Raw genomic sequence first — 12,872 nt, forward strand, 5'->3', positions numbered from 1 at the left:
GTTTTCTTTAGCGATCTAAGCTCCATTTGTACGAAAACACTGATTTTGTACCTCGTCTATCAAATCTTGATGATGACTCAACCAATTGGACTTTGATTTATAACAATTTCAAATTATTCAATTGTAAAAAACACACACCTCAACAACTGTTACGTTTGTTCTCCAGAACAACAATTGAGTCATCTAGTAATTGTTATATAAGACAGACTTTCTCCAATATGCCTTAAGAAATTTGAACATTTAACATTATATTTAAAAACATCTTTAGCAAATTAAATGCAGATTAAATCAAGAAAAACACTCATTGACAAATGGGCTCTAGCCATTGAAAGTTTGATCAGATTTCAGCGCTGACAGTGAAGACAAAATCAAGCTAGCCCTAAACATGTGCTGTGAAAGGCCACTAGTCAGAAATGAAATGTGTAAACCAGCTTAGGCTGTAGAGGGATTGGTTCATGCTTTTGTGGTCACAATTTATTCACATCAATTTCTTTATGACATAACAGCCAGAGTTTTACTGAAAAAAGTTGCCTCACTATAAAAAGTAACAGGAAAGGCAAGTGAGAAACATTCAGGCAAGTGAGAAACAGAGTTTTTGTTACTTCCTCTCAATGTGAATATCACCATGGCATAAAATATTACCCCTCTTCTGAAAGTTGCACATGGAAGGAAGTTCGATAATATGTTGTGGGGAAGCAACAAAATTACCAGAATTACAGCCTTTATGCCAGAATTTAATAACCTTCATAGCTAAAACAGGGCTTCACTTCAGAGAACTGCAAAACACAATATCTGACAATTTGTCATGCCTGTTTTCATTTAACACAATCTGGTCTGTTTCCCATCAAGAATGCTTCACCTCACCTAATCAAAAATTCTAACAAAACAATGAACAAACTTTCTTACAAAACAATGTTTATAATAAATCAAGCACAGTCAATCAATGCCTTTGTTTGTTTACCGTAACTAATCAAGATATCTAGAAATTTTTTGTATTTCTTAGAAAGGAAATACTGCATCAAGAAACTGCAAAAATATGTAGTGAACAATCTCCGGATTTTACTACAGATCTGTTTTCCACGGCTATTGAAACTTTAGTTTCGTTTCCGTTTCACTTACCTTACTAATATTATAACAAAACCTCAAATATTACGTTACTTTGAAATTCACTGAAAACGCAAGTCATACAGAAATTATCAGCCGGCGATCTGAGTGCATTGGCTACTTCTCCTTTGAGACAGAAACATTTTGATATGCCATATAAAGTTAGCTGAAATAATGGTTCAAACATCCATTCAGGCAAATAATCAATGCTTTATCTTGATCATATAAACACCTTTTTTGTTATTTTGCAGAACCTAATGCGTTCAATTACATGTTGACGTGCCGATTACAAGGGAGCGAAACTGTATCAGGCACAGAATGAAGGAAAGGTAAATAAAAGGATAGGGGCCTCATCCTACAGGATATAGTATGATAAAATTTCGTGATACTTAATACTTTGGTGGGAATCATTTTACTTTATTTTAGGCTGAATAATTAGCATTGGACTTCAGTTGTTAATACAGGTATCTATTGCTAGATCATCTTTCTGTACACAATTTGTTGTGTAACCTCAGCATCAGAAAAAAATTTATTAACTTATCCCAAACACCAAGGTCCATTTTAGTATTTTCAGCTAAAAAGTGGTTCATACCTTACTTAATATACTGCACGACTGTGTGATGATTAAATCAATTGAAATTAAGTCTTGAATAAAAAACATTGAACAAAAGGCCATTTTACAATATCTTATTAGACATCAAGTTTATAAAACTGAGTTTACAAACATTTCCCAGGATGCAATTCTACCATAAGTCAGTCCCGAGACTGTGCTCCCTGATACAGCAAATCAAATACTTGAAATGCGAGACCAACCTAAAAATCTGGGATTTCCAACCTTAATATCTTGGTATTCAGAAACAGCATACTGCACAAGAACATTTAATGCTAATCATAATGACCCTCATTCTTATATCCCTGTGTTGAAAAAATCCATATGGAACAATGTATTACATTGACAGGACGTTCCTCTTCAATACGGCTAATTAATGCTAATTTTTCTCCGAACATAAATGAACCCTTATAAGTGGAGCGAAAGCTATTCAAACTCCTCTTTTCCCTTCAATAACATAAAATCTAACGAGACTAACAGTAAAAATAGCCTTTCTGTCCACAATCAATATCGACTATGAAACATAATCCCGGAAAGAAGAACTTCAACATCTGCAAGACATGTTTCCAGGACAAAAGAAACTTTTCTTCGATTACATCTCCGTTACATCTCCATTACATCTTGAAGCTGTAATTTGGTACTGAAGCTGATAGAAATAATATTTCTAGATTAGTGATTGAAATGTGTAACTTTAACGGAGTTGACAGAAATCATGTGTCCCTGTGGATTCACAAACATGAAATTTACAAGACTTGTCAAGAAGAATCAATTATAGGGAATTTTCTGCAGAAACTTGTCTTGATTTTGTACAACTTGATCTGAAATTCACAGTCAAATTGTTAACAGAAACAGGTCTGTGACTACACAGAACAAAAGCACTTGTCTGGCACCATATCTTTTTCTTCCATTTTTTGTAAAATCTACATTCAGTCATAGTAAACCAAAGGAAATAAAAATCTTTTTAGTTTGTATTTGGTATAATGAGAAAACTGAGAAAGTTTATATTTCTGCATGTAGGAAAGGGTGTTGGCTGGGAACTTTCAGCTATGCTAAATGTCAAAAATTCACATTCACTTCTCTTAATTATTCTATGGAATATAACTATATGATCAAACAACAGCAGGTCTAAAAAAGTGATATTTGAGCCGTGCCATGAGAAAATCAACATAGTGGCTTTGCGACCAGCATGGATCCGGACCAGCCTGCGCATCCGTGCAGTCTGGTCAGGATCCATGCTGTTCGCTAACGGTTTCTCTAATTGCAATAGGCTTTGACAGCGAACAGCATGGATCCTGGCCAGACTGCACGGATGTGCAGACTGGTCCGGATACATGCTGGTCTCAAACGCACTATGTTGGTTTTCTCATGACGCGGCTGATATTTCAGAACATTCATATCCTACGAACTTTATAATCAGATAAAAAAAAAAAATACCAGTGAAAATTAATTCAACTGATACAAGAATATTGCTGTTTTGGGAATTATCAGTAACAAGATGCAAATTTCAGAATTTGTTTTAATTGTTGTTGTTTTTTTTTGCTATTTACTGCGAGACAACTAATCGGTGTGCCTGTAATTATCACGCAGATGTAATAATCACACAATACAGAATGAAGTGCTGATCAATATGGCTACTCAAGAACAGTAATTGCCCAGAATTACATGTCAAAATCAATAGAGAAACTATCAGTGCAGGCCATCTCAGGTTCTGAGAAAACAACGGTTGCAATGCTTCCCGATGAAATTTTTCTGTAATTTCTTTAAATGCAAGCAAATATTGATAAAACTCTATTTCTTTTATTCCTAAAAGGGTAGGATGGATTTATGGTTCAGAAATCTTACAAAATCTTCAAATTATAGTACATAATGTTAAGTAAGTATTGGCTCATCATTTTTACTAGTTTTTTTTTTTTTTTTTTCAATACAAATAATAGGAATCAATAGTACAAAGGGACAAAAGAAACTTTTATTCGATTATATCTCTGTTACATCTTGAAGCTTCTAGATTTATTTGTTTTCATTAGAACTAGGCTGTGCTCCTCCAAAAATTCTCCACAACATCTGACATAATGGTCAAAACCCTTGGTCACTTCATCAAAGACGTTAAGGAATCATCCTCTTTCACTGAAGCTTATCTGTTATTAAAAGCCCTTGAATGTGACATCTTTTTTTGCATGAGAACAATGTGAAATAGATCAGCAAGGAAATAAAATTGTAAAAACTTCAGGGGTAAAAAGAATCATCCTTTCTCTTTTTACATAAACGACTCTTATTTCTTTATAGGATTGATAATGATTTTATCTTTGCAATTCAAACATAATATTTTTATTTCCTTTAAAGCATTTCTCCCTTATAGCATCTAGTCTTGTTCTTCACTTTTTGCATTGCATAAAATGGATTTCTGTGTAACTTAAAACATCCCCAAGCACTACCGTCTGTTTATTATTCATCAATAACCAACTTTGCCATCAATAAATAAGTTCTAAAAACCCATTATTTCCCTTAACAGAATACATCAACTCAAGTTTGAGCCAGTAGGCTTTATATCGGCCAAGACTAGGCCGTCTGACAGTAATCATTTTTTTATCAAACTGGTTACCATGGAAAACAATGGGCAGATATTTTTCTCCAGATAAGCCTAGATCAATAGACATGCCATAAAGACCCCAGGAGCAAGATCGGAATTCTGAAGTACCTTCCACATTCTGTTGTTACATTTTAATGAAGAAATCAATCGCCTATCACCATATTTGCCGGTGCCTTTTGGGCGCTAAGACGCATTTTCCTTTCTTGATTTAAGACAACAGCTTCGAGACAACTACAGATGAGATTGTATGCGATTATGCTACTGCCAGTGATTAAGAGTCGTCTAGGTGCTAGACGAATAGCACAAATCAGCTGGTGGAAACAGAAATGTAATTCAATAAGAACTTTTTCTTTTTAACGGAGACACATTATTCATTTTCTTCCTCTAAAGTTGATGTACCTAAGCTTAAATTATAAAAACGTCTCAGTTCGCTACAACATTTTAAGTGGTTTAGCTACAAGCATTTCAATTTTTCTTAACAGTACTAGCCTATTCTCCACAAGTAACTGACAACTTCTCAAAATGAATCATAGGTGTATCCTAAAAACTTACAAAATGTTCTCCATCAGACAAGTGAACATTATCGCCTCAAGTTCCAGCAAAAACAAAGAGCTGTGTTCAATAAACGCTTGATGCCCCCGGCTGCATCCTTGTTGATACAAAGCAACCTAAGTCCAAAACGAGGTCAAGTTCAAGGTCTAACTGAGGTCAGGTGATGTCTGAAGATGAGGAATGGTCACAGGTTACATCTGCATTAGTATAAAGTCATTCTAGTAAGGGGTATTGATGCTAGACGAAATGGTCCCATTTGGTTAACCTCGTACGAACGGAAGGACAGGGCAATCACTATATGCCTCCTGCATCAGTAGATGCCGAAGGCATAAAAAATCAAACAACTTAAGAAAATTCTATTTCAGTACTGTCTTCACAACAGCACATCACTGTCAAACTAATCAGTATGAATCATTAAGGATTATGAGCATGTCCATTAACCTTTATCCTGCTAAATTTCTAAAATGGACTGGTCTATCATTTAAAATGAGTAGTACCACTTATTATTCAATGGGGTATTCAATGAAAATTTACTGACTGAATAGCAAACTGTACAGACCATGATCAGCCTGCACGTCAGTGGTCTGCACTGGTTATAAAGCTGCCAGCAGACTAAAGGTTAAGACTAACCACTTGCATTAAGAGACCATTTGAGCCGCGCCATGAGAAAACCAACATAGTGGGTTTGCGACCAGCATGGATCCAGACCAGCCTGTGCATCCGCACAGTCTCGTCAGGATCCATGCTGTTCGCTAACAATTTCTCCAATTTCAATAGGCTTTAAAAGCGAACAGCATGGATCCTGACCAGACTGCGCAGATGCGCAGGCTGGTCTGGATCCATGCTGGTCGCAAACCCACTATGTTGGTTTTCTCATGGCACAGCTCAGTTTTTTTCAGTTTCTCTGTATTGTTAAAGAACTATTTTTAATATATTATAAGAGACCATTTATGTCAAGTGACCACTTTTGGCTCTTCCTTTAGATACTAAGCCTCTCAGTGCTATGTACTCTGTTACATTTTATTGATCTGTTAGTCAGTTTAATGCATAAATGTCATTTGTTTTCAGATGTACACTATGAATGAAAGTAGGACTTATATCTCAACAAAACATAGCAAGTCAGTCCTAAAGGTTTTTTTTTTCATATTTCATAAAAAAGTTCATATCTCCACTGGTTTTAGCGCAAACAATTTTGGCACAAGACAATGATAAAAATCAAAGGCCTGAATGGCCTGAGTCGGCTAATGATTGATGTACTGACAGTATAGTCTACCAGTTTCAGTTTGTTTTCAGTTTTTTTCTTACAATTTCATAACACAGCTCGATATTTACCCAAAATATTATATCCGAATACGATTACACTTTTCTCCAGTTTGAACAATATATTTTACAAATTGTGATGATACGAAGACATTTAGCAGCAATTGGCAGTATCTGACATTGAAGTTTACGGTTAAATTACCTCTTATTTAAGTCTTTTCATAAAAAAGTTGTTTCGTTTCGCCAAACATAGACGATCTACTTTCGATTTCAAAAACTACAAGAAAATACAATTTAATGTTTCGCCGATTTGTTTATTTCTCGAAAAATAAGAATTAAAATCATTTTTAATATCAGTAGTAACTAAACAAACCAGTAAGAGCTTCTTCTTCTGATAATTTATCCGTTTACTGACTGCAGAATTCAACCCACACAAAGTTTATAGAAATCATACGATGCGTGTTTACGTTCAATGTGGGAGAATTAAGGCTGATCGGCTATGTTACCTAACGCATCCAGACGATTCAGATTTTGTTTTTAAAAAAGCATTGTGTGCGTTTCTGTAATTTTATATACGTTTTTATACGCTTAGAAATTATTAGACATGCGTATTTGCATTATTTCTATACGCAATTTACGCTAATACGCATCTTATCTGGAGCCCTGCTGGAACTATTTTTTGTCTTTCGCTGGATGTTACCCAAGCTTTGTAAGCCTGCGCAATTCTTCAAATGTACATTTATGCTTAATGAGTTACATTCGAGAATTGCACAATTACAAATCATAAATATGACAGATTACATCGTATATTGGTCATAGCAAAGGGAATTGACACAATTTAACTTGATTCATGCAGTGAACTGTTTGAAGTTTGAGAAATCTAATGGAACTACATCCCTTCACTGTGTTATTTGGTCCATTTAGAGAATCGTTGGATAGCAAGGACTCGTCAAAAGGCTTTCAGCCTTTAGCCGACTCAATTATGGCTCTGAACACAAGAATTCCAAGTCTTAAATGAGGATTTTGCCTGTTCAAAAATATCAAAAAGATTAAGCATTTTAAAACTTGATCCCAGGGCTATGTGTTCATAACTTCAAAACCACAGAAATACAAATAAGTACTAGTGCTGCAAAAGCAAGATGAAATGGCGTTGGTTTCAAGTACAATGCACTTGCCTGCATGGTAACTTGAAGACACCACAGGATTCTGTTGATACTTAAACTAAGCCTAGATCATCTTAAAATTCTAAAAGTTCTCATATTGACAAGATATGGGAGGGTAATCACAGAATAAACAAGAGCATTGCCTGCGGGTGCCATCGCTAGTCTGCAAGTGCTTGACAATATGTAAGAAGAGTTATAGTTCAAATTTTCTAAGTATAAAAAGGGCCATAATTCTGAAAAAATGCAGGTTCTTGGCCTACATAGTCCCCTACTGATGATATGCATGTGTACAAGGTTTCAAAGCTGTAGTTCTTATAGTTTTTGAGAAAAGGTGGACATAAACAAACATTTTAACCAAGTTACTCAAATTTTCTAAGTACAAAAAGGGCCATAATTTTATCAAAATACAAATCAGGGTTATGGTTCTTGGCCTACATAGTCCCTTAATGATGACAAACAAGTGTGCAAAGTTTCAAAGCTGTTATTTATAGTTTTTCAGAAAAGGTGGACCTAAACAAAAAATTTAACAATACCTCGTAGGTTTTTTTTAAAGTTCTGTTTTCATATTTGTAGCAAAATCGGTTTCTTTTATAACTGGCTGTCCATAGGACATGCCCCGTTTTAACCACTATTTAAAGAGAATATAGTTTTTTTCCTTTCACAGAATTTTTTTTAATTCACATATATGATAGGAAAATTTGTGCTGAAAACAATGAACAAATAAAAACAATAGGTCACCAGGCTTGTTTTTTGTGAAAAATTGTTTTGAAAACACCCACTGTTGCTGAAACTGCCAGCGATTTTTCAACATTTTCTGCTTTTTTATAAATACCAACCAAAATATACATCAAGACAGCACAATACGTTTTTTTTTTCTTTTTACAGATTTTATTATATACTTATTTGATATCATAGTCATATTTGTAAACTCTGTCCTTACAGTAATTGGTACAAATGAAAAAAAAAATTGTTTCATATTTACTTTTGTGAACTTTTTTCAATGAAAAATACCCACAGTGAAGAATATTTTTTTATTTTTTTTATATTCTTTCATAGAATTTTTCCTGTTTTTCTTGTGTATAGATAATTGTATTGTGAGCATGAAAATGGCTAAAAATACATGGGTCACCAGGCTAAATTTTATGTTAAGACCGCTAGAATACATCGCCTGTTTGGACGGAAATGGCGCAAACCTGGCCAAATTAATTACATGTATGTCTGCTAAAAGTTAAAAAAAGTTTAAAAAATTCTTAATTCTTTCTATAATTGAATACTAAATAATCTGAAAGGTGATATTGTCTTATCAGTACTAAGTCAATTATCTTACATTATATGAACAACACTGTCTTTGTACTAAAATGTGATGTGAAAACACAACCACAAAAATAGCAAGATACCTGTCAGGCATGATACTTGTCAATACAACATAAACCAGTATCAACATTTGATTACTGATAAAACTTATCAAAAATGTCATTTCATTCAAGATTCCTCATATTTAAGGTTGTCTGTAACATGTTTCAACAAATGTTGACTTCAGTTCAGTTTTCCATAGAAAGTGTCGGCTGTGCAGAACGATGCGCATAAAAAACTATAGGAATTCCCTTTAACTAACTGCAAATGTCAGCTTTTTTTTGCCTAAAATATTAATAAATGTTATTTTTTCGCTGGTACTTTTTTTTTATTGATTTAAAGTACACAGTGTATCTACCTGAACTTCTATATTAAAACATAAATCTTTTTCTGTTAACTAGCATTATCCACAAACACCTCTCAAGTACCACAGTTCTAGGGTAACCTAAGATTTTCCCGAACATCCTTCATTTTTATTAATCTTAAAGTATTAAGGAGACATTTTCAAAGCACTGCTCAAGTTTCTCTGCCACTTGATCATCTTCTCACATGTTGGCCAACTTCATTTTCTTTTCCTCTTTCTGTATCTCATTTGAATAGAAGGCTATTTACTTTTGTAGCGAGTGTCAATTTGCTTTCGGTTGGCTTTAGTACAGTCAGTCAGTTCGCTCAAAAATATCGGCATTTTTCTGTCAGTGTGTTCACAATTTTATTGACTCTTGGCTACGTCTAGTGTTTGCAATGGACTTTGTTTGGGAGAAGAAATGAATTGCTTTTTGTCTTTCGACAATACTAAAATAGGAAAGGCAATGATCATTTTAAGCCTATGATAAAAGCTGTTTTAGGCATTAAGAAGACGCAATTGCATTCCTTGGTTAATCCTATATTGATACGGGAATATTTACACTCACTATTTTTAATGCCTTCTCACAAATTCTACAAAGAACAGAAATAACCAGAAATTAATAATACAAGAGATTTTCCTTTTTGGTTTATTTTGAGCTAATATGACAGGAAGTGGAATTGTTTATTCTCAGTTATCTCACCAAAAACTGCAGTACGTAATATCTTTGAACTGAAAGTCCAAACTTAAGGAAAATAACTAGCTAAGAATCTTTGGTCTCAAAAAAGGCTCTTCACAAAGCATCATGCTATATCACTCAGTACACGATTAAAAATTAAAGCAGAACTCCCAGGGCTGTATTCTTCTGTACGCTTTTAAGTGGTGCTGACACAATTTTAAGTCATATGGTGCTGTTCCAGCTTCAATGGCGGAGAAAAACCCATGTTGCTCTTTCAGCCATTTTTTCTAGCATGGCCTCTAGTATACTCAGCACCCTCGCACGTTGACCCTATCAGGGCTCAAACCCGAAGAGAGGAACTTCTGATTCAAAGTCTGTTACCTCAACGACTTAACCATTTAAAGGCATCAAATCCATGAGAGAAAAAAAACTTTAAAAAATTCATTCAAAGTGGAAGTTGCGGTTATATGTAACAGAGGTGATGGTTATAGTTTCAAACATATAATTCGTCTGTTTGTTTTCAATTTATCACTGTTTTCCAACAGAATTTCAGTTCTTTAACCAGGGATACTTAAGTAACCAGCATTTCTAGATTCTGTACCAGTACAAACCTGTTCTCCACAAGTAACTGCCAACTTCCCCACATGAGTCAGCAGTGGAGGAGGAAGAATGATTTCAGATTTCATGGAGAACATGCTCCTTGCCCGGGGATCGAACTCACGACCCCATGATTCGTAGATCTGGGTTCTCCCAACTGAGCTAAGCTGGCGGGTTTTCACACAAACAATGGAGATGAAGTGATCTGCAAAAATGTAATACCTTTGCTACCAGTATAGAACATTTAGAAACAATGCCTTACCTTTGCAAACATAGAGTTGAGGTGATTAGCGGAGCTGAGGTAGTTTCCCTGAGAGAGGTAGGATCGGACTTGCTCCCGGACTTGATCCTCGTCAAGATGCCAACTGTTGTCATCATCGACGGACGCACCTGCGGTAGGATCTGGAGCACCTGAAATATACAATAGTTAGAACAATTATGGTACCTACAAGACACATGGTGACTTTGCTCTCCATATCATTTCAACAGGCTGTAGAATGAACAGAAAGATCTAATAGGTCTCTTCATATACTTACATGCCATTCTCAGTGTCTGTGTTGCTTTGAACTGAATTGAACACAATTCAATGCATGGCTATATATGCACAGAACAATTATAATAGAGTTTGTATTTGTTGCGTATGTCACACAATCATAAGGAAAATGGTGACTTTCCAACTTTTCATGGGGGAGGGAGATCTCGGGAGCCCCTATGGCCATTATTTAAAGCACAAGCCAAAATATAATCTGTAAGCCAAATACACAGGACATAAAATTATGCTCATAAGTACCTTAATATATTAGAGTGAAAACTCACGACCAAGTACAAAGATGTTAAGAGAACTTTTTCTTATTGAACTCTATGACTGAAAAGCTGCTATAATACCACAGACTGTTCACTTTCTCAAATATAAACACTGACACCATTATGTTTAGTGTGGTTTTACACGTCAAGCAAAAAGAAATCTTTGTAAATACAGGAAATAAAGAGAAAGTTTAGTCGTTTTCCATTGTTTAGATTTCACTTGCCACTCCTGGTATTCTCTTACTGAAAAGGGTATTTTCAGTAATTAACTGCACTGACACAAAGGAGGAAACAATTAATAATTAGAAACAAAACATCCACAAAGCACAAGAAGTAACAATAGTTGTTCATGATGCCACTGCCACCTTTACTTTTGACAAAATGGCTCCTAACACAATACGAGAAATAGACCATCAACCTATGAAGTTTGAAGAATATACGCCAAAGCATTTTTTAGTCATAGAGTAGAAATGATCATAGTGTGTTTGCGACCAGCATGGATCCAGACCAGCCTGCGCATCCGCGCAGTCTGGTCAGAATCCATGCTGTTCGCTAACAGTTTCTCTAATTGCAATAGGCTTTGAAAGCGAACAGCATGGATCCTGATCAGACTGCGCGGATGCGCAGGCTGGTCTGGATCCATGCTGGTCGCAAACTCACTGTTGGTTTTCTCATGGCGCGGCTCAAATATTTTTTAGCTCCCAGGAAATTGTAACCTCAACCCTTGACCTACTCACTCAAAGAACAGTACCAGTCATCTACTAACCACAGGTAGTCATCCCATGAACACTGACCATTATAAAACCAATCAATAGGAAACCAAATGGTCTACCATCCAACAGACAGACTGTCCAGCAATGTGCAAAACAATAACACTCCCTCTTTGAAAAGTGGGGAACACAATTAACTGTAATGACTTATAGAAGCCGTTAATGACTTGCTGCCCCTAAGGTGACAAAATATCCTATTAATAACTTATAATCATCTCAGACAATCCTAAAATACAGATTATTCTGAAAAGACAAATTTTATAAGTTTTCCTTAAAATTTGAGGTAGCGCAGTTCTGCATGTCTTATTAAACAGAAGTCATGGTGTAGTGTCATTTATCTGGGTAACATAAATTTAAGTAAAATCATCGTGCATATAAATGTGGTCCCATTTGTAGAAATGGTAACATTACTTACTTTCTACAGATAACAAAAATATTTACGAAAATTTTGACACATGAAATCATTTGAAATCTGCTTAGAATTTGTGGATCCTTTAAATTTTTGGCAAATATCGCAAAATTTTAAATTAGCACAAGGACATATATATTTTATTTGATCATATAAAAGATAATATGCTGATTCACAACTTAAAAAATTTCATCAAAATCCAAGACGTAGAAAATTTTCTTTTTGTGAAAATGCCATCTAAACTGTGACTTTCCCAAACAAAATCTGAAGCATATGGCCCCATCTTAAGTTCTGCAAAAATGAGGGTTTTAATCAAATTCTACATTGTACATAAACTTAACTGATCCAAAATTATTATATAATATCTTAAATTAAATTCAATGTACTAAATTTTGAGCAGTCTTCTTCATTAACCTTTAGCCTGCTAAATTTCTAAAATGGACTGGTCCATCATTCAATATGGGCAATACCATTTATTATTCGAAGGGGTTTTCACTGAAAATTTACTGACTGAACAGCGAACAGTGCAGACCATAATCAGACTGCACGGATGTGCAGGCTGATCTTGGTCTGCACTGGTCGCAAAGGCAGAATCACTTGCCGCCAGCAGGCTGAAGGTTAAAGAATGTCATAATGCCGTT

General features: G+C 35.1%; 1 protein-coding gene across 1 annotated transcript in view; it reads right to left on the minus strand.

Moving 5' to 3' along the window:
- LOC123524259 (zinc finger SWIM domain-containing protein 6-like) overlaps positions 1 to 12,872 on the minus strand; it is a 63,654-nt gene that overhangs the window by 12,296 nt on the left and 38,486 nt on the right. The window contains exon 5 of the mRNA XM_053539070.1: positions 10,511 to 10,659. Coding sequence (XP_053395045.1) covers positions 10,511 to 10,659 — 149 coding nt within the window. The remainder of the gene's footprint in view (positions 1 to 10,510; positions 10,660 to 12,872) is intronic.

The sequence above is a fragment of the Mercenaria mercenaria genome, chromosome 3 (assembly GCF_021730395.1).
Source record: "Mercenaria mercenaria strain notata chromosome 3, MADL_Memer_1, whole genome shotgun sequence".
In the NCBI taxonomy this organism is placed as follows: domain Eukaryota; kingdom Metazoa; phylum Mollusca; class Bivalvia; order Venerida; family Veneridae; genus Mercenaria; species Mercenaria mercenaria.